Consider the following 21,130-nt stretch of genomic DNA (forward strand, 5'->3'; position numbering starts at 1 on the left):
TTACTGAATTTGAAATAATTTTGTATTGATCAGCTCAGCCTGGTAAAGAAATTTTCCTCAGTGTTAATACATTTGGCCTTATAAATCAATTTATTAATTATATTATTTTATACTTCTTATTTGGCCAGTTATATTCAGCTATATAAACTTTTATCAGAGAGGCAAAGTACTTTGGTGGTTTACAACATTCAGGCAGATTGAAGACACACTACACAGGTTCAAATTGAGGTTCCACCATTTATCAGCTGCTTTTATTTATCAGCAAGTTATTTAACTTCTACGTGTCTTAGATTCTTCATCTGTAAAATGAGGATAACAATAGTATCTCCTTATAGAGTTTATGTAAGGATTATATGTATTAAAATTTGTAATGTAATTGGAATAATACCCAGTATATAATGTCACTTATGCTGTGTTTTGTGGAACCCATATGACATTCAGGAATATTTAGGGGCAGCCTAGAGTTGGAATAAGAATTTTTTCTTGTAGAGACATAACAGGTGGAGTCTTGGGAGTTGGTAGGTGGGGGTCTCTGTCCTTTCCTTAAGTAGGAGGCTTGCATTCCTATTTAAGCAAAAGTGATTTTTTGTGTTTACACCTTAAACTTTTATGTAAGATTTGGTTTCAAGAAAAGTTTCCTCTGCTTAATAAAGCTAAAAACAACAAAACAAAAAAAGTTTACGAGGTTAAATAGAAACCTCTGGTCTAGATGGGAAATTTTAAGGACAGATACACAGGAAGCATCTGTTATCCATATCTGTGAGGAAAACATCCAACAGGTGGTTTATACTTTTTGCACTAAGAACTATGATTTACTGATTAATAACTACTTGGAATATTGTTGTTGATGAGATGAGACACACCTTTGAGACAAGGTCCTACAACTTTAGAAACTTACTAATGTTGGCTAGCATCCAGTCAATATTTTTACATGGCCAACTAGATTATTAAGTCTTGGAAAACTAAGACTGTGTCTTTTATTTTAAATACCCCGCAGTGCTATATGTACACAATAGACATAGATTTGTTGCATGGATGTTGAATAACAATCTTTTACTGTAGAGCTACAAAGGGAGTTCTATTTAAGAAGTTACAACTTCTCCCTCCTTATATTTGTTCAAGATCCCCTTTATTTCAGCGAATATATCACTATATTAGGAAGGATTGTTTAGATGTATTTACTAGTCTGGAATTCTATGAATTGTGCTTCATTTTAGCAGTTTTCTTTCCTCGAACTTAAAAAGAGCCTCTTGGTAATATTTGAAAAGTTGAATTCTAGCTAAGAATAGTAATGTTTTCCTCACCACACCTGCTTTCATTCTTCTTCTTTTGTGCTTAGCACAGTAGTTGTGTTTGATTTATTAGCAAGCTAGAACATATTTGGTGCCTCATCTATACATAAACATTTCTCCAACAAAATACATAGTGGAATACATAAAACCTAACAACTAAACATACAGACAAATTTCTTCTACGCTTGACTAAGACCTGTTTTATTTAGAATGAGGGAATTACATGACTTGAGTGACACTAGCATTGACTTATGTTTAAAAGAAGAATTTTGTAGTATTAGACAACATCTTCCAAAGTTAAATGAGCATAATATGGTGTTCAGTATCACTAAATTATTTTCTGTCTTAGCCTGCTCAGACTGCTGTAATAAAATACCAGGCTTATAAACAACAGAAATTTATATCTCACAGTTCTGGAGGCTGGGAAATCCAAGATCAGGGTGCCAGCATGGTTGGGTTCTGGTGAGGGCCCTTTCCAGGGTTGCAGACTGCTGACTTCTTGCTGTGTCCTCAAATGGCAGAAGTGGTAAACAAGCCCTCTCAGGCCACTTTTTAAAGGCACTAATCCCATTCATGAGGGTTTCCCACAATGACCTAATCACCTCCCCAAAGGCTCCACCTCCTAATACTATCTCCTAGGTACTTGCATTTCAACATAGGAATTTTGGGGGACACAAACATTCAGATCACAGCATTTTTTTTAACTTTTTTGTGCCAGAATTTTTAATAAAATTAGATGTACAGAAGATTTTGTACAAACATTTTAAATGCTAATCTATGTTCATTCTACTCATTTTTCAGTAAACCAGATATGTCACGTCTGAGACTTGCTGCTGGGAGTGCTATTGTGAAGCTGGCACAAGAACCCTGTTACCATGAAATCATCACATTAGAACAATATCAGCTATGTGCATTAGCTATCAACGTAAGGAAATGGCTGTGTACAACTACTTTTTGAAGGTCTTTGACTTTTAGGAAGGAAAAACATCCACTGTGATACGTAGATTAAAATCTTGAATGTGTGTGGTTTGTTTGTTTCTGAAAAATTTATGCATGAGAAACATTTCAGAGTTCTGAAACTGTCATTTGAGTTTTGGGTTGCTAACATAGTACAGTTGATCTTCTTATTTGTAATAGTTTTGTTCTATAATGTTATCACAGGCATTCAGTTAGCAGATACTGAACAGTTGCTCTTAGGAGAACTCACGGAATAGATTCCTTCAAGCCCCTGGCCACAACATTTTCATCATCCAGTTAATATACAACCTTGTTTTATGTATGTTTCTGTTTAAAGACTATTTATTATATATAGTTGTCTCAACACTGAACTCACGGCCAACAGCACTGTAACTCATACCTGAACAAAGCTTATCTAGCACACACATTTTCTCTGTAAGGAATATCAGAGCCTTCTTGTGCTTTGGAACGCCAGACAGCAGTTCGTCGCTATGCTTGTGCTTTGAAACACCAGACAGTACTTCATCATGAAATAACAAAAACATCAGCCACAAAACTGTGAAAAATGTGGCACTGAATAGACCTCAAAAAGGACACTGTTTACGTATGAAACCTGAAACAAGAAGGCACAGTGTTGCCTTCTTTGACATTAGCTGGGAATGTGCACATCTGGCTACTTAACATTTTTTGCTGCTTTGTGTATTTACTTTGCAAATGACCCCAAAATTGCTTCAAGTATTAATTTTGGTGTTACAAATAAATTTTAATGAGTATGCAAATTCCTAAATATAGAGTCCACAAATAAGGAAGACTGTATGTATTCAGTTCCTGAAAAGAAAAACAACAGTATCGAAATTTATACTTTTATAAAGACATGACATAGAACTAATTTCAGGTTAGAAGCATTCCTTATTACTCAGTGAGTTAAGTTTTCAGATTATAAGCAGTGAAACTTTCAGATTCCTATTCCAGTTTTATGGATTTCTTGTTAGAGTAACTTTATATTTGGACTGTACCACTTTAGAAGTCTTTAGCATCATTGAGAAAAGTAAAAAGGACTTTCACATTAGTAAATAAAATAGTTTCAGTGTGAGTTTTTCATTAATAATTTCATTATTTTACACTTAGTTTTTCTGTTCTTTTCCAAGTAGTCTTAAGAATTTACTTCAGTGATCATTGCAATTCTTCCTCCCCGCCCTTTATTCTAGTACATATTTTTAAATTGCCACTTATGTATAACTCTCTAGACACAAACAGTCATCTATTTTAAAATTGTAATCATTTTTGTCAAATGATTTGTCAAGACTGGTACTTCAGTCTTTTAAAAACAGCTATTTTGGCCGGGCGCGGTGGCTCACGCCAGAGAATCGCTTGAACTCAGGAGGCAGAGGTTGCAGTGAGCCGAGGTCGTGCCATTGCACTCCAGCCTGGGCAACAGAGAGAGACTCCATCTCAAAAAAAAAAAAAAAAAATTGGAGGAGCCCATAACTACCTTGGTTTAGTTTCCCCACTTAATTTTTGGAGATAATCTTAAAAGAAACTGAAAATTGTTTAAAAAGCATCTATTACATTTCTTAGAAGAAACCAACATATGTAATTATTTTATTAAATTGGTAAGACTTGCAGTCTGTTTATCAGGTTCTTGGTATGGTATTTCTTAGAGCATTTGCTGCTATCATTATTGAAGTGGAAATATTTAAAAAACACAAAGTATGGAAATACAAGTAATGGACTTTATTTGAAACTTACAGTATATAAGAAGTAAGTGCCAGCCATTAGGTAAATGTCCACTATAAGTAAAAAGCATCCACAGTTACTGACTTCTAAGGACTTCCTTTTCTAGCAAATATTTGTTATACATTGCCACCTCAAGCACCAAATTCCCAAGGTGAAAGTTCAAATGGCCTAAACTTTAAGATTGCTTTGGAATTATCTTGACTATGGAACATGTGTCAGTGGTTAAAAATCAGTTACTAGCATCTTCTCACAACTGAGAAACATATCAAATTACCCTATTTTAAGCAAAGCTTTTCTGTAATTCTGTTCTTCCTTTAAATCACATGCCCATCTCCTCTTTTTAAACCTCCAAACCCTAAGAAAGAATAATCTATCTTTGTCTCTCCTGCTCTCTTATCCTGTCTTCTCTACTCATATTTTGTCATTTGCCTTTGTTTTTTTCCAAAAATGTCCTGTTGAAGTCCTCAAGTCCAGTGATACCGGGCTTCATTATATTTGACACAACTCATTGCTCCTTTATTCTTAAAACTGTCTTATTTGGTTTCTGTCTCTTGATTGTTGCTTTATTTATCTGATTACATTTTCTGGCTCTTCCTCTTTTTTTTTTTTTTTAAACGTATGTTTTTTATGAGGATCTGTCTAGGATCAACTGCTTCACTTACACAGTCTTCTTTGGCCGTCTCATCATCTATGTAAGTGACTATTACATCAGCAACGTTAAGTTTTTTTCAAGACTCAGGTCCTACTTCAAATGCTAAACAGAAATTTTATACTTTTATGTTCTGTGAATATAATACTGAGAGTTATTATATTTCCCAGATCTATTCTTTCTTGACATGTAGAGCCTATATAAGTGTTAAATAAATCTGAATGGCATTTCTTATATCTCAAAGCATGGTTTATATTTGACTCTTGGCTTGTCCTTGCACCTTGTTGCAAAGTACAGATAATTCTGTCCTTTGATATCCGTTATATAATTTTTATTCATACTTTCTTGACCATTCTTATTGCTGTAATCATCATTAGCTCTCACCAAGACTGTTGGGAATCTTTTTTATTGTTGGTAAATTTCCTAATTACAGTTATGATCATGTCATTCCTCTGTTCCAAAAATATTTAGGGGGTTTATGCTTGTAAAAACAGCTGCACATATTTTACAACCTGGTGTTTGAGCCCCTCTAATATTTTAACCCGAATAGATGCTTAAAAATCTTGTTGAGCACACTCTCCTTTACTTAACCTTATTTCACGTAGCTGAACAGCTTTTTTTCTTTTTCGTGCCTTGTACTTTGCTGCCTTTAATTTTCTCTTTACTCTCCCATTTCCACACATCCAACCTAACCCTTTCTGCAAGTCAGTGCTCAGACATAACCTTCTTTACAAAACTCGCTCTGATTCTTTTAGCTGGAAGAAGTCTTTGATTTCCTATGGATTTTATCTGCAGTCCTCTGATACATACAAGACTATGCTTTGCGCTTTACTACATGTACTTTATTTCTTGAGTTGAGGCTCTTTAAATGCAGTATTGTATCTGGGAGACTGCTGTTATGTATTTGAACAGAAAGTACATTTGGAGAAATTTAATAAAACTATGAATTTTAACATAATTTAATAATTACTTAGATATTTTAGAACTTGGAATTCAGTTCATGTAAGATTTACTCTGTACTTCTGTGTGCTGTACATTGTTCTAAGTTCTGGAAATACAAAGATGAGTAAATCATGGTTGTAGCCCAAAGAAGCTAACAATCTCTTAGGAGAACAGAAAATAGAGATGTATCAATAATACAATGAGATACACAAACTAACTGAACTATTTACAGGGTATTAATGGTAGTTTTGAGATACTTTGTACTAGAAAAGGCTACTAAAAGTGAATTTACTTAAGCTGCAGACTAAAATTAATTTCATAGTCAGTAGTGAATGAAAGCTTTGATTGGAACTTTATCTGGTGGGGCGGGGACCTTTATAGTATTAGACACCATCTGTTTTTTTCTTATGTTTAACCAGTTATATCCAGTGTTTGCTTTTTTGAGGGTACATTTTTTTCAGATAAAATTGTATTACTCTATTCTTTACTTCACATTTAACTTTTGTAATACCAGTCAAAAGGATAATCATCTTTGCAGAAAAATATTTGAAGACTTCCTTAGTTCCCAGTAGCGCTTTTTATACTTATTTATTCACATGATTCTCTTGAAGTACCTATGTGTGTGTCATCATTCCTGTCAATTTTCTCTTCTTCAGTTGTTATTTATGTTAGTGGAGTTGCCTATGATTTCCCAGTTCTCTAACATCACTTTGATGACTTTTTGAAAACCTGCTACTTGTGTGATGATTCAAGGATTGACATTGCAATTAATTTGTCTTGTATTGTTGCATCCTGAATTACTAGTCAGAGAGGGACAAAAACCTGAACTTGATTGGGATTTTAATGAATGGCCTGTTCATTTGTGAATACGCTTGTGATATGTGGATTTTTACTTACCCAGTTTGTAATTGGGTATTTTCATAGTAAATAATTCTATAACAGAGACTCCTCTCCTCTGTGGGACTGATACTGAGGGCGGGGTGAGTTAATGTTAACTTTGTTTCGTGGAATATGAGGATAGATAACTGTTTCTGTGAAAACTAGACTGCTTCTTCCCCTTCCCTCCCCACAGCTAATTTTTTCCCCCCCAAGATGGAGTCTTGCTCTGTCACCCCGGCTGGAGTGCAGTGGTGCGATCTCGGCTCACTGTAACCTCCGCCTCCCGGGTTCGAGTGATTCTCCTGCCTCAGCCTCCCAAGTAGCTGGGATTACAGGTGCCCGCCACCACACCTGGCTAATTATTGTATTTTCAGTAGAGACAGGGCTTCACCATGTTGGCCAGGCTGGTCTCGAACTCCTGACCTCAGGTGATCCACTTGCCTTGGCCTCCCAAAGTGTTGGAATTTCAGGCGTGAGCCACTGCGCCCGGCCTCCCTCTGTGTGTGTGTGTGTGTGTGTGTGTGTGTGTGTGTTTTAAACTTTAGGTTCAGGGGTACATGTACAGGTTTGTTATGTAGGTAAATTGTTTGTCACACGGGTTTGGTGTACAGATTATTTCATCACCCAGGTGATAAGCATAGTACCCAAAAGGTAGTTTTTCCATCTTCACCCTCCTCCTACCCTCCACCCTCAAGAAGGCTTTGGTGTCTGTTCTCTTCTTTGTGTTCACGTGTACTCAATGTTTAGCTCCCACTTACAAGTGAGAACAGCAGTATTTGGTTTTCTGTTCCTTTATTCACTAAAGATAATGGCCTCCAGCTCCATCCATATTGCTGCAAAAAGCACATGTAGTATTCCATGGTGTATCTGTATCACATTTTCTTTATCCAGTGTACTGTTGATGGACATTTAGATTGATTCTGTGTCTTTGCTGTTGTGAATAGTGCTGCAGTGAACATATACATACATACATGTGCCTTCATGGTAGACATGATTTATAATCCTTTGGGTATATACCCAGTAATGGGATTGCTATGTCAAATGGTAGTCCCGTTTTCAGTTCTTTGAGAAATCACCAACCTGCTTTCCTCAATGACCAAACTAATTTACATTCTCACCAGCATTGTATTAGTGCTCCCCTTTCTCCACAGTCTCACCAGCATCTATTATTTTTTGGCTTTCTAATAATGGCCATTCTGACTGGTATGAGATGGTATCTCGTGGTTTTGGTTTGCATTTCACTAATGGTTAACGATGTTGAACATTTTTTCATATGCTTGTTGTCTGTGTGTATATCTTCTTTTGAAAAGTGTCTGTTTATGTCCTTTGCCCACTTTTTAATGGAGTGGTTTGGTTTTTGTTTGTTAATTTTTTTAAGTTTCTTAGAGATTCTGGATATTAGACTTTTGTTGGATGCATAGTTTGCAAAAATTTTCTCCCATTCTGTAGTTTGTCTGTTTACTCTGTTGATGGTTTGTTTCTTTTGCTGTGCAGAAGCTCTTTAGTTTAGACAACTTCTCTAAAAGTAGATGTTTGGTATTTTGATAAACTGAAATTTAAATGAAATGAAAGAAGATTATAAAATAAGGATTTAAAGATAAGGATGAGATGTTATGACCAAGATTTTGGGGGAAGATAAACTAAATGATCATTCTAGATGAAGAAATTGTTACAATAGTAAGAAACACACCATACCTTATTTAGTTGGTGGAGTGTAAGGTGTAATCATGAAGGTCTTTGTAGGTCATGTAGAAAAGTTTGAACTTTTCCCTGTGCAGTAGTCTCCCCTATCTTTGGTTTTGCTTTTCCACAGTAAGATATTTTAAGAACAAGGGAGACCACATTCACATAGCATTTATTATAGTATATTGTTATACTTGTTCTATCTTATTATTATTAGTTATTGTTAATTTCTTGCTGTGCCTAATTTATAAATAAAACTTTATCATAGGTATCTGTATATAGAAAAACACATAATATATATAGGATTTGGTACTATCCTCAGTTTCAGGCATCCACTGTGGGTCTTGGAATGTATCCTCTACTTCCACTGATAAGGGGGAACTAGTGTCATTTAGAAAAACTTCTGATCATCTGTGTGCCAGGTTTTTTGTTAGGCTTAGAGAGATAAAAATATAATTCTTTTCTTCAAGGAACAAGTACTGATGGGTAAGACAGACATTTAAACCAATCATTTTAATACTTTATACTAAATGCTATGCTGGAGATAAGTACAGAATGCTAAGAGCACAGAGTTGGGTGCTGAATACAGATTACACACTGCTTTCTGTTTAATATATAAGCTGTCTTTAAGGATAAGTAGGAGTTAGCTAGGAGACTAGGGGTGGGTAGTTTAGGAGAGGGGAGTAGTATGAGTTAAGCAGGCACACGGGTAATAATCAGCCTGGTTTAAGTATAGAAGTCAAAATAATTTGGTGTTTCTGAAATGGATTAGTAATCCTTACCTTCAGAGTTGTGCTTTTTATTTCTTTATTAAGAGACAGGGTCTTGCTATGTCTGCCTTAGCCTCCTGAGTAGTTGGGACTACAGGTGTGTACCACCATGCCCAGCTAGAGTTGTACATTTTAATATGAATAGTTTTTTTCAGTGACAGAACTAAAATATATCAATTGGACAGTTTTATCTTGCCCAGTAAATGAAAAAGATATATGAGATGGTGTTTAAGCCTTAATTTTTGTATCATTTATGTTAGGGCAGATTTATATTTACTAGTTTTTTTCTGTTTTAAAAGTATGTTTGTTTTCTAACACATCTAACTGGTACTTATTAGGGTCCAGATGAATATTGCAGCTTTGAAATGAACTTTAGTCACAACATCTCACTCTTGTGAGCAGTGAAGCAATTATTGTAGATAAACTTGCTACTGTGTACTCTTTTCTTTACTTAAAATAGCAAATTTTATGTCTGAAGTTGTTACTCTTTGCTGCCATTTGAATAATATCTGGAATAATTGTGTCTTTACAGGATGAATGCTATCAAGTAAGACAAGTGTTTGCCCAGAAACTTCACAAAGGCCTTTCCCGTTTACGGCTTCCACTTGAGTATATGGCAATCTGTGCCCTTTGTGCAAAAGATCCTGTAAAGGAGAGAAGAGCTCATGCTAGGCAATGTTTGGTGAAAAATATAAATGTAAGGCGGGAGTATCTGAAGCAGCATGCAGCTGTTAGTGGTAAGCATATAAGAAAATGAAAAGGATACTTTTTCAGCCTGCTAGTTTCAGTTTTATAGAATACAACATGATATATGATATTATTGTTATTTATTATTTGTAATTGACACTCATTATTACCATTTTTCAATAACTGCTTTTCATTTGATATAAAGGTCATTTAAAAAATGCATGGTACTTAAATATCAACCTGTATCTCTTTATGTAAAGGACTAAATGGCCAAGGAAAATAAACAATGACATTGGAGGTACTTTTAACAGAATAGTAAAATTTGTACGTTTATATAGATTGTCTGAGCATTATCTTATTTTAGTTGAAATAAAGTACAAGTCTTTGATCTTTGTTGTTTGTTCTCACCTGTAGCTGACATTAATATCAGGTGTTTGCGTGCCTACTTTTCATCTGCTCACTTTACCCCATTGAGGTTAGTTGGTGTGCCTCTTGACTTCTGTGATTTAACAAACAGCATTAAAATCCATCCAGTTACCTCAGAAATCAGAGGCATTATTCATACCTTTTTTCCCTCCTCTCATCCGTCACCAAATTCTGTTAATTCTTTCTCCAAATGTCTTGAACATTTGTCTTCTACTCTCCTACCTTGCTATATTTTCACTTGGATTGTTGTATACATTGCCTCCCTGTTGTAATTGTTCCCGTGCCTCTGACCCACTGCCTGCTGTATCACATTGCTGTCAAAATTATCCTTCTAAAACAGATTAGATCACATCAGTCCCTTGCTTGAAATTTCTATTGATTCTCTGTTGCTTGTGGGATAAAGTTGAAACACCTTATAGCCCTTTATAGTTTGCTGTCAGCCTGAATTTCAAGCTTGCTTTCTGCTCCCTATTATGAAATCTGTGTTTCATTTACTTTTGATTACTTGAAATTTGTGTAACAGTCTTTTTTCTCTGTTGTCAACTCTATCTGGAAATTGCCTCCCGTTTCCAGACAAACAAACAATGAACGAAACCAAGGAACATGGTTGACACCTTTTGAATGCTTTAAAATACAGTTTTGGGGTTACCACATCACTGTGACCCTCTTTCTTTTTCTTCCTTCCTTACACTGGAAAATGTGAGGGTTCTGCAGTCACATCCCACCTCTGCCATTTACCGGTCGTATTTTGGCAGATTACTTAATCATTTGTGCCCTAGTTTCCTTATTTGCAAAATTGGTATAATTATACTGATTGCTTGTGGTTGTTGTGAGAATTTAAAAAATTACATACAGTGCCTGGCATAATGTATGGCCCAAAGAACTGCTCAGTATGTGTTAGCCATTCTTATTTTGGTGCACCTTTCACATTGAAGTGTAGCTTCTGTCTCTGATTATGCTTTAGTGTGAGCTCTTTACCTAGTCTTACTCATCTTTATATTTTTAGATTCTAATATAGGCCTGGAACATAGTAAACACTCAATAAATATTTGATAGAATTTAATTTTAATTTCACCAGATTTTGAACTGTGTTACTTTTTCTTTCCACGTCGGCCTTGAAATGAATGATGTTACACACAAACTGTTCTCTGTAGATTTAGCAATAGAAATAAAGAAAATTTGATGCTTTATTGACACATATACGTGAGGTTAAAACATCCAATTTATATTTTTATTTGGAAAATAGGAAATATAAATGGAAATTGTCCAGAATATGAGTCCCAGTCTATGTGTACCCTTTATTAAACCAATTAGGATTACCATTCTGACCTCTCTAACAGAATATGCTTATCTCAGCCAACATACAAAAATAATTGCATTTAAACTAAATAGCTGTTGCTTTATTTAAAATGCCCTAGAAACTCTTAAGTCTGTTCCTTTATTCTGTTCTTCTGTTACAAGTAGTATCAACCTCTTGTTGTTCCATATTGACTCTGAAAAATACTAGATGTTACTCATTTTGCTCAGCAGCTTACAAGAGAGTGTTAAACATAGGGTCACTTCCAATAGGAAAAATAGATGTTTTTTCTCTCACTCTTGAATATAGTTTGTTTGGGTCACTTTTTCCTTACGCATTTTAAAACTGAAATATTTGTTTTTGTAGCCTCAGCCCATGGTGTATTTAGTAGGCCATTTCAATATTGAACATGGTAGATGAATGAATAGACTGTTTATCATGTACCTCAACACAGGGTATTTCAATATATTTTTCTTCAAGTCATTGTGGTGAACTGTTGGGATGCAGAAAATATAGTACGAAAGAAAGAGTGTGTAAGATTTGGTTTTCTAACCTGGATATTTTTGTTTTGTTTTGTTTTGTTCTTTTTCTTTTGTTTTTGTTTTTGTTTTTGTTTTTCTTTTTCAGAAAAATTATTGTCTCTTCTACCAGAGTATGTTGTTCCATATACAATTCACCTTTTGGCACATGACCCAGATTATGTCAAAGTACAGGATATTGAACAACTTAAAGATGTTAAAGAGTAAGACTTTTTCCATCCCATTTTCATATTTTCTGAAAGTTATTTTTTCTCCTTAATGCTGATAATTGGATCTCAATTATAATTAGTTTATTGATGTATTTCATTTCTTAGGTGTTTAAGGTTCTTTATTTGCTCTCTTGTCTTTCTTTTTTCATACCATCTCTTTATATTACATTTTGAATGTAGTTTCGCAAAACTTAATCATAATTATTATAGTTATGTTTCTTTACCAGTCTGGTGTTCCTTTTCTATTGAAGTAATTCATTAAAATTTCCATTCCATTTCTTATCTTTTCCTTCTTCCTTCTGAAACTGTGTAGATTTTCATGTGAGGTCAATTAATAATCTCACTTTTACTTATGTAAGCACATTTTTCTTTGCAATAACTATCTTCCTCTGTAGAAAGAGAATGGTCTAATTTAACAATGGGCCAAATTCGTAACTGGGGAACTACTCCTACTTATTACTTAATTGGTGATTCTCTAACTAGAGTTTAAAATATTTGTAATTCTTTCAAAGATTATTGCTTAAAGACTGAAAACACTGTACATGCCTGGATGGTGAATAGGAATATAGTGATATTTAGAGAAATCTTTTTAAGACCAGCATAATTCTTTAAATAAGCTTGAGACCCTGGTCCTCGTTCAGTTACAATAAAAGATTACCATTGGGATTTTTCATCAACTAATACATGATGCCTTTAGTTTCCTGTTATATTAATATATTCCTATTAATTATTATATTAAAATATTTCTTAATGTCTTAATTTATAGAAGTATTTTATAGTTAAATAATTTGAGAAGCCTCAGGAGAATAAAATCAAATTAATGATGAATTCTCATGGCAAAGGAAAAAAATGCCCTTTTTCTCCCACTGCAGTTTCCTTTTTTAAAAAATAAGAAATTAGTTCGGCCAGGCCTGGTGGCTCATGCCTGTAATCTCAGCACTTTGGGAGGCTGAGGCGGTTGGATCACCTGAGGTCAGGAGTTCCAGAACAGCCTGGGCAACATGGCAAAACCCTGTCTCTACTAAAAATACAACAAAATTAGCCAGATGTGATGGTGCGTGCTTGTAGTCCCAGCTACTTGGGAGGCTGAGGCAGGAGAATTGCTTGAACCTGGGTGGTGGAGGTTGGCAGTAAGCCAAGATCGTGCCACTGCACTCCAGCCTGGACAACAGAGTGAGACTCTGTCTCTATTAAAAAAAAAAAAAATTAGTTCTATCAAAATTAGTTTTGTGTTAGAGTGATTAAAACTGTTGAAAACTTCTAGCCACTTCTTTCTGAGAATGTTGGGTTTTTAAAAATAAATAAAACGTCCTTTGGAATTTACTAGACACTTACGGTTGTATTTCTAAGTCGCCCCAGTGTAGCCATGCGTAATCTCCATTCTATCAGGGAGCCACTTCAGAAGAACTTATCCTATACCTAAGTTCCTAAAGGTTATTTCTTTTCTGTTCTAGAATAATACCTTGCTTCACATTTCTCTCCTCCTTCTCCCATCACTTTTCTCCTCTATGTATCAACTATAACTTTGTTCCTTTCTGTCTGTATAATACATAGGCAAAACACTTTTCATTTTTTATTGAATAGAGTTTTACGTAATTAACTTTAAAACTGAGTTACTGAAGCTTTCTTTTAATTTTTCCCTTTTTAAGCAAAGACAATGCTTACAGTTATCAATCGTGACTTTTTCTCTCTATTAATGAATATTCTTAACTGTTTATATTTAATAAGGCAGTTATATTCTCTTGAAGAGTTCCCATCAGGACTGTAGTCAGTCTTGAGTATCTGAGGCCTCACTTGATCCGTGGCCCCACTATTCCTTTGACAGTCTTTAACTCCCTGTCAAAGCTGAGGGTTAAGATAATTTCATCCTTTCTACCGTTTATGTTTCCCCTTTAACCTGCCTCCTTGGAAATCTAGTGAGATTTTAAGAAGGGTTCTTATAAGCTCATGTCTGCATTGTTGACCTGTTTTTATATGTTTGTGTGACATATTCTTTTTCCCTGCTGGTTTGTAACTGTTTGTTTTTCTTTTTTCTTCCTGGAGTTATATTATCTAGGTTCGTTATATTTATATTTAGAATTATTGTATCTATATTTAACAAAGGATGATTTTCTTCTATATTTCTTTTTTCCTTTTTTTTAGATGTCTTTGGTTTGTTCTGGAAATATTAATGGCTAAAAATGAAAATAACAGTCATGCATTTATCAGAAAGATGGTAGAAAATATTAAACAAACAAAAGATGCCCAAGGACCAGATGATGCAAAAATGAATGAAGTATGTAATTCTTTGTAAATAATTATGGTTCCATATTGATATAAAAATTTAGGTGTAAGGTATGAAACTTCTGTAGTATTTATAGATAGCATCAAATAATTTTTTCTATTAGTAATTAGTATTACTAACGTAGAGTTAGCAGTAATTTTATTACAAGTAAATGAACAAAACCAGTAGTGTAAGCTAAAATGCTTACACAGACTATTGCTTTCATTAGTTTCCTATTCAGACTGGATTCATGTTCTGAAATTATTCCTGGTTTACAGAGTCTAGATTGCCAGCTTAAGTATCTGTTTTTTAAAAATATACTATTGCAGAAACTGTACACCGTGTGTGATGTTGCCATGAATATCATCATGTCAAAGAGTACTACATACAGTTTGGAATCTCCTAAAGACCCGGTACTACCAGCTCGTTTCTTCACTCAACCTGACAAGGTAGTTACTTCACAATTTGTTTGTGTAAGTTGAAATAAAATGTGTTCTCAGCACTGGGTTGTAGGAAGATCAGGAAGGGTCATGGAAAAATTGCTGTGAGTCTTAAGAATGTGATTTAAGATCAGAACCAGAATATGAGTCAAACTGGAGGACACACATAAGGTTCAGATATTAGGATGATCTGGTGTTTATGTTCAGTTTTAAGACAGTCTTAGAGCACAGGTAGAAATGTGATCAAAGCATGTGAATCTGTGAATTAATGGCCATTGTTCAAAATAGGAAGGAGAGTGCTGATAGAGATACAGTCTGAAGTTAAAAGCCCTTTATTGGGATTTATAATTGGTATGAGGAAACAAGCAGAGAACAGACACTGGAACATGCCTAAGACCCTGGGAATACTGCAAGAGTGTTACCAAACCATGCTCCAAAAACTCGAGTGTGATATGAGATGTAAAAAGTGTTTCCCACAGTCCTTCTTACTCCCTTATAATTTATTTATTTAATTCCTCATAATTTAGCTGAACATATTGAGTAACAGAGTCTGGAAATAACCACTGTCCTCTTTTTGCTTTTAAAGCAAAATGCCAGTTAAGACCTTACCAGTGTATAGAGATTTGGAACAGCCCTGTAGGATTGCTCAGTAGCTAAAAGGGCTGTCACATTGGTGTGAGCAGAGTAATAGGAGTATGTATATGTGGTCTTTCCCCTGAAGGGTGTTATTAAAGAAGCATGTGTTTTCTGATGGACTCTTAGAGCTCTAACATGTTAGAGCTCAAATATGTTTTGTTAATATTAGAGTTGGCATGAGGTTGGTTTAACCTTATTACAGTAATTAAAATCAGTGACTGAAATTTTGTGTTTCATATGATAATTTAGTTTAAATAAAAAAACTGCTGTTTGCTTTGTTGGCTTTTGAACCACCTCGTAGATAGTGTTTTAATATTCATTGACGACTTCTTTTTCTCTTGGTTGTAGAATTTCAGTAACACCAAAAATTATCTGCCTCCTGAAATGAAATCATTTTTCACTCCTGGAAAAGTATGTTTTGAGATCATTTTAATTTTTATATGGTAGCTTATTTTAGCATGATTATTGGCAAAATTGTGTTATTTTGTATTTCTTCAAAAATTTATATTTTCAAGCTAGAAAATATAAGTATTAACGATCTTCCATTTACTAGTAAGAAATATTTACTAGATATACACAAGCTGAAATACACAAACTTACTTTTTAGCTTGTAATAAAGTCCTAGGAGACCTGATTCTTAGACATCTTAGGTTAATATCAAGATAAAAAAATCTTAAAAAGCATTTTTTTTTTTGAGACGGAGTCTCTGTCGCCCAGGCTGGAGTGCAGTGGTGCATATTGGCTCACTGCAAGCTCTGCCTCCTGGGTTCAAGTCATTCTCCTGCCTCAGCGTCCCGAGTAGCTGGGACTACAGGCGCCCGCCACCACGCCTGGCTAATTTTTTGTATTTTTAGTAGAGACGGGGTTTCACCGTGTTAGCTAGGATGGTCTCGATCTCCTGACCTCGTGATCCACCCGCCTCGGCCTCCCAAAGTGCTGGGATTACAGGCGTGAGCCACCGCACCCGGCCAAAAAAGCATATTCTTATATCTTTCCATGGCAAGAGTCTAATTATCTATTTTCATTGTTGATTATTCATTTCATTTGTTCTCACTTTTTATGTAAGCCGTTTTCTCCAAATAACTTAAGAAATTCAACTGTTATGCTGTCTGTATAGTTTTTAATTTGTTCAAGTGATATTTAGTTTGTACTTATTATTTTGCTTAAGGATAGACACATTTTTCATGATTTGTAAGTAAATACTTTGAGAGAGATGTTATTTATGGTTCTTTACATGTAACTTTCTTTTGGCTTTAACCAAATAAAAAGAGATGTGCATTTCTCATTTCAGCCTAAAACAACTAATGTTCTAGGAGCTGTTAACAAGCCACTTTCATCAGCAGGCAAACAATCTCAGACCAAATCATCACGAATGGAAACTGTAAGCAATGCAAGCAGCAGCTCAAATCCAAGCTCTCCTGGAAGAATAAAGGGGAGGTAAGTGCAAAAGAAATGGCACAATTTACATGTAAGGATTCCAGCAAGGCTATGAGATCTGAAATAATATAATCCAAAGTGTTTCGTGTCAGTAAGTGGAAAGTAATGTATTACTTAATTTTTCCATTTAACATGGTAGTCACAAGTTCATACTTATTTGCTTGCTCATTTTGGATGGGTGCTCCGTCTTAGTCTTTCATTCTTTAGCTTGTTGGGGGTAATCTGTGTTAGTACACATAAACTAGTTTCCAACCTCAGTGTGTAGCAATTGTAAAACTGTTGTATTATGGTGTATGATACAATGGAATACATAGTCATTAAACATGATGAGGTCTGAGTTAGTATGGAAGAGTTTCCACAATACATTATTGAAGGAAAAAGGCAAAGTATATAAAACAGCATTATGGAATCTTTAAGTTTTAAAAACAGATTAATGTTCACATTTGTTTTTATATGCATGGAAAGTTTTTTTGAAGAATATGCAAAATCTTAACAGTGTTTATGTTAACCTAGTATAGAAAGGGAGGTTATTTTATACTTTTCGGTATCATTTGAATTTATTTGTATAGTACCACGTACATGTATAAACTTTGTTTTTTTAAAAGTGTGTTTTTGCTTTTTCAGTTTTTTAAAATTCAACTTGTATTTTAGATACAGAGAGTACATGTGCAGGTTTGTTACATGGGTATATTGCATCCAGGTAGTGAGTATAGTACTCAATAGGTAGTTTTTCAGCCCACATCCTCCTTTCTCCAGCTCCCCCAGTAGTCCGCACTGTCTGTTGTTTCCATGTGTATGCCCATGTGTGTTCGATGTTCCCTCCCATTTATAAGTGAGAACATGCAGTATTTGGTTTGCTGTTCCTGTGTTAATTTGCTCAGGACTATGGCCTCCTTGCTGTGAAGTACATGATTTCATCCTTTTTTATGGCTGCGTAGTATTCCATGGTATATATGAACTTCATTTTTTTAATCCAGTCCATTATTGATGGGTACCTAGGTTGATTCCATATCTTTGATATTGTGAATAGTGCTGCATTAAACAGATGAGTGCATGTGCCTTTTTGGTGTAATGATCTATTTGCATTTGGGTGTATAACCAGTAATGGGATTGCTGGATCAAATGGTAGTTCTGTTTCAGGTTCTTTGAGAAATCTCCAAACTGTTTTCCGCAGTGGCTGAACTAATTCACATTCCCACCAACAACATATAAGCCTTCTGTTTTCTCTGCAGCCTCACCAGCATCTGTTGTTTTTTGACTTTTTAGTAATAGCCATTCTGACTGATGTGAGATGGTATCTCGTTGTAGTTTTGATTTGCATTTCTCTGATGATTAGCAATGATGAGCATTTTTTAATGGTTGGCCATTTGTCTTCTTTTGAGAAGTGTCTGTTCATGTCCTTTGCTCATTAAAGAAGAGTTTTTAAAATGATTCTTTGAGAAAAATAAAAGGAAAATTAATTCATCCTTTCACTGGTTTTAGCATAAGTGCTTAGGGCACGATTTGTTAGCACAGAGCATTGTATAGGGCTAAACTGCCACTATTTATTGATTTTTGCCAAGTTATTATTGAAAGACTGTACTGTCTTTTTCATTGTTGATAACCAATCAGTAAAGAAGATAGGTGACATTCTATGAAATCTTACCAAATTTCTTATAATGAATAAATTGTTGAATGATATATAGTATGATAGAAATAAAAGAAATTGCATTTATAGCTTTTGTTTGTTCTAGATTCCTGTATTAATGCATGATAGTGGCTAATACCTAAGTGACCCTTTAGTTATATCAGTTGGACATTTTCTATCAAGTGGTCTCATATTTAACATGACCAGAAACATTTCCATCAACTCATTTTCTAAATTACTGGTTTTTCTCCTTGAATTCCTCATTATAATCAGAGATGATCTAATTCACCTAGGCAGAAAGCCTCGAAATTGTGTTTGACTCTTCCCCCCTCTATGTTTGTTCAGTTGCTAAGTTTTGCTACTTTTTTCTATGCAATGTTTTGTACTTCTCTTTTTACTGTCATCATTTAGTTCATTTTCTTTCTTTAATTATTGTTGTATTTGACTAGTTTACTTCCTTATTCCTCTCAACTGTGTATATTGTATCACTGCTAGATAATCCTTTAAAAATACTACTGTTGTGATGTTATTTCATTGCTCAGAGATCTTAATTGGCTTCCCTTGTTTGCTTTCAAGACAAGTATAATTTCACTCTTCCTTATCATCCATTTGTTATTCAACACAAAAGTATCCTAATTTATACTTTTTCAATATAGTTTTCTTTAAACTTTCTTTCAATGTTTGACCAATCTGTTATTTTTTTCTTCCAAATTCCATCTGTTTAGTGGGACTGTTTCCAGGGGAATGAAGTAGGTATATTTGAGAAACCTGTTTGGTTGGAGAGTAGGAATGAGGGAAAAATTATGAGAGAAAGTTGAGAGGTAGCCTGATTATGTTTGGACTTTGTGAACCATGGTAGGGAGTTTGGATTTGATTTTAAGTGCAACTGAAAGATTTGCCAGGGAGTCTAGCAATCTCATTTGTGGTTTAAAAAAAAAATTGCCCTGATGATTTGTGCAGAATGTACTATAGAGGAGCTAGAATTGAGGTAGAAAAACCAGTTAGGAGTCAGCGAATCATAATCTATGGCAGGGATGAAGAGGGAAGAAGACGGTAAATAGTCAAATTTCAGATTTTTTTTTTTTTAAGAGTAGTGAAATGCAGTAGTGAGAAGGGAGGAGTGAGTTAAAACAAGGAGTTTGATGTGTAACTAACTATGAGCAATCAGTTGAAAATAACTCACTACCTTTAGACCACCCTCAGATTTATTTTGATGTTAGATAGATGCGGATGATCTTTCTGATGGATTAGATGTGAACAGTTAGGGAAAGGGACGATTTAAGGGTGTATCCTGGGCTTTTTACCTGAATAACTGGAGAGATGGTGGTACCATTTACTGAGATACAGAAGCCTTGAGGAAGAACAGGCTCTGTTTGTATGTGTGTGTTTTGGGGAAGTGGGAATAAGAAGAGTATTCAAATAACTGTTTTGGCTATATTAAAGATCAGGTCCCTATTAGAATTTCAAGTGAAGTGTTGAGTAGACAATTGGATATGTGAGTTTAGAACTCAGCGTAGCTGGACCAGAGATTGAGATTTAGAGTTCAACAACGTATAAATAGTTATAAAAACTAGATAAAGATGAGACCACCCAGGACAGAAGCCTGGACCTTTATATGAATGCCTACTCTATGCCTGGCACTGATTTAAGTGCTTGGCATACATTGGTAAGTAAAATTGATTGACACAAGATTCATGCTTATATTCTAACAGGGGAAGGCAGTCAGTAAGTAATAAATGTAATAATTATAGTGTGTTAGATGGTGTTAAATGCTACAGAGAGAAGAAAAAATAGAACAGGGTAAGGAACCAGGGCAGGTTGCAGTGTAGACCAAGCTAACCTGCCAACGAGAAAAGTTTTAATTGGTTCTATGATCTGACCCCAAAATAGAATTTAGGGTTTTAAAAAGACTTAGAAAAATACTAGATTTAAATTTTTTATTTTTAAAATTTTCTCACTATATTAAATTAAATGAGCTTCATTGCTTGTTGAGTTAGTACCAAATATGGTAGAATGAAACTGATTCATTTTTGAAAAGAATGAAATTTTTTCCATAAATCTGTAAAGCTACACTAGGAACAGAAAAAGCTTGTAAGGTTATTTGATTGTAATAACAATTACAAATGTCTGTATTAAAAGGCTTGATAGTTCTGAAATGGATCACAGTGAAAATGAAGATTACACAATGTCTTCACCTTTGCCGGGGAAAAAAAGTGACAAGAGAGACGACTCTGATCTTGTAAGGGTGAGATATTTGCATTGATTTTATAATAATATTAATGATAATTTTACTTAGTAATGTTTACACTGAAACCAGTTAACATGACTATCAAATTTACATTTTATTTTATTTTAGTGGTTTTAACCACAAACCTGAGTTTATAATTATCCTCTATGTAATTTAAGTATATAGAATCTGTGCTTATCAATGTGATAAGTAATCTCAATTGTTCAGATTTTTGGTATTAGACTTGCCAGTTGCATACTCAACTGCTTGGTTTTTGTATTGTTTTGTTTTCCTCATTTACTTGTGGTTTTGTTGTTGTTGTTTTTGTTAACATAGGATATTTAGACTTAGCCTTAGAGAAGGGGAATGGAACAAGGACCCTTAAAGCTTCTTTCATTTAATTTATTTCTTGAGCCTTTTACTAAATAAGCTG

At 34.6% G+C, this 21,130-nt stretch overlaps 1 protein-coding gene across 7 annotated transcripts in view; it reads left to right on the forward strand.

Moving 5' to 3' along the window:
- Positions 1-21,130, forward strand: part of PDS5B (PDS5 cohesin associated factor B) — a 186,831-nt gene that overhangs the window by 153,863 nt on the left and 11,838 nt on the right. For 4 of the 7 annotated variants that reach the window (XM_054446092.2, XM_063650750.1, XM_054446098.2 and 1 more), the window contains exons 24-31: positions 2,094-2,217; positions 9,442-9,646; positions 11,947-12,061; positions 14,210-14,342; positions 14,660-14,779; positions 15,755-15,817; positions 16,698-16,843; positions 20,610-20,715. In XM_054446092.2, the coding sequence (XP_054302067.1) occupies positions 2,094-2,217; positions 9,442-9,646; positions 11,947-12,061; positions 14,210-14,342; positions 14,660-14,779; positions 15,755-15,817; positions 16,698-16,843; positions 20,610-20,715 (1,012 nt within the window). The remainder of the gene's footprint in view (positions 1-2,093; positions 2,218-9,441; positions 9,647-11,946; positions 12,062-14,209; positions 14,343-14,659; positions 14,780-15,754; positions 15,818-16,697; positions 16,844-20,609; positions 20,716-21,130) is intronic. The other 3 variants (XM_054446095.2, XM_054446096.2, XM_063650751.1) reach the window with 1 other exon arrangement.

Source organism: Pongo pygmaeus, chromosome 14 (genome assembly GCF_028885625.2).
Source record: "Pongo pygmaeus isolate AG05252 chromosome 14, NHGRI_mPonPyg2-v2.0_pri, whole genome shotgun sequence".
NCBI classification, from domain to species: Eukaryota; Metazoa; Chordata; class Mammalia; order Primates; family Hominidae; genus Pongo; species Pongo pygmaeus.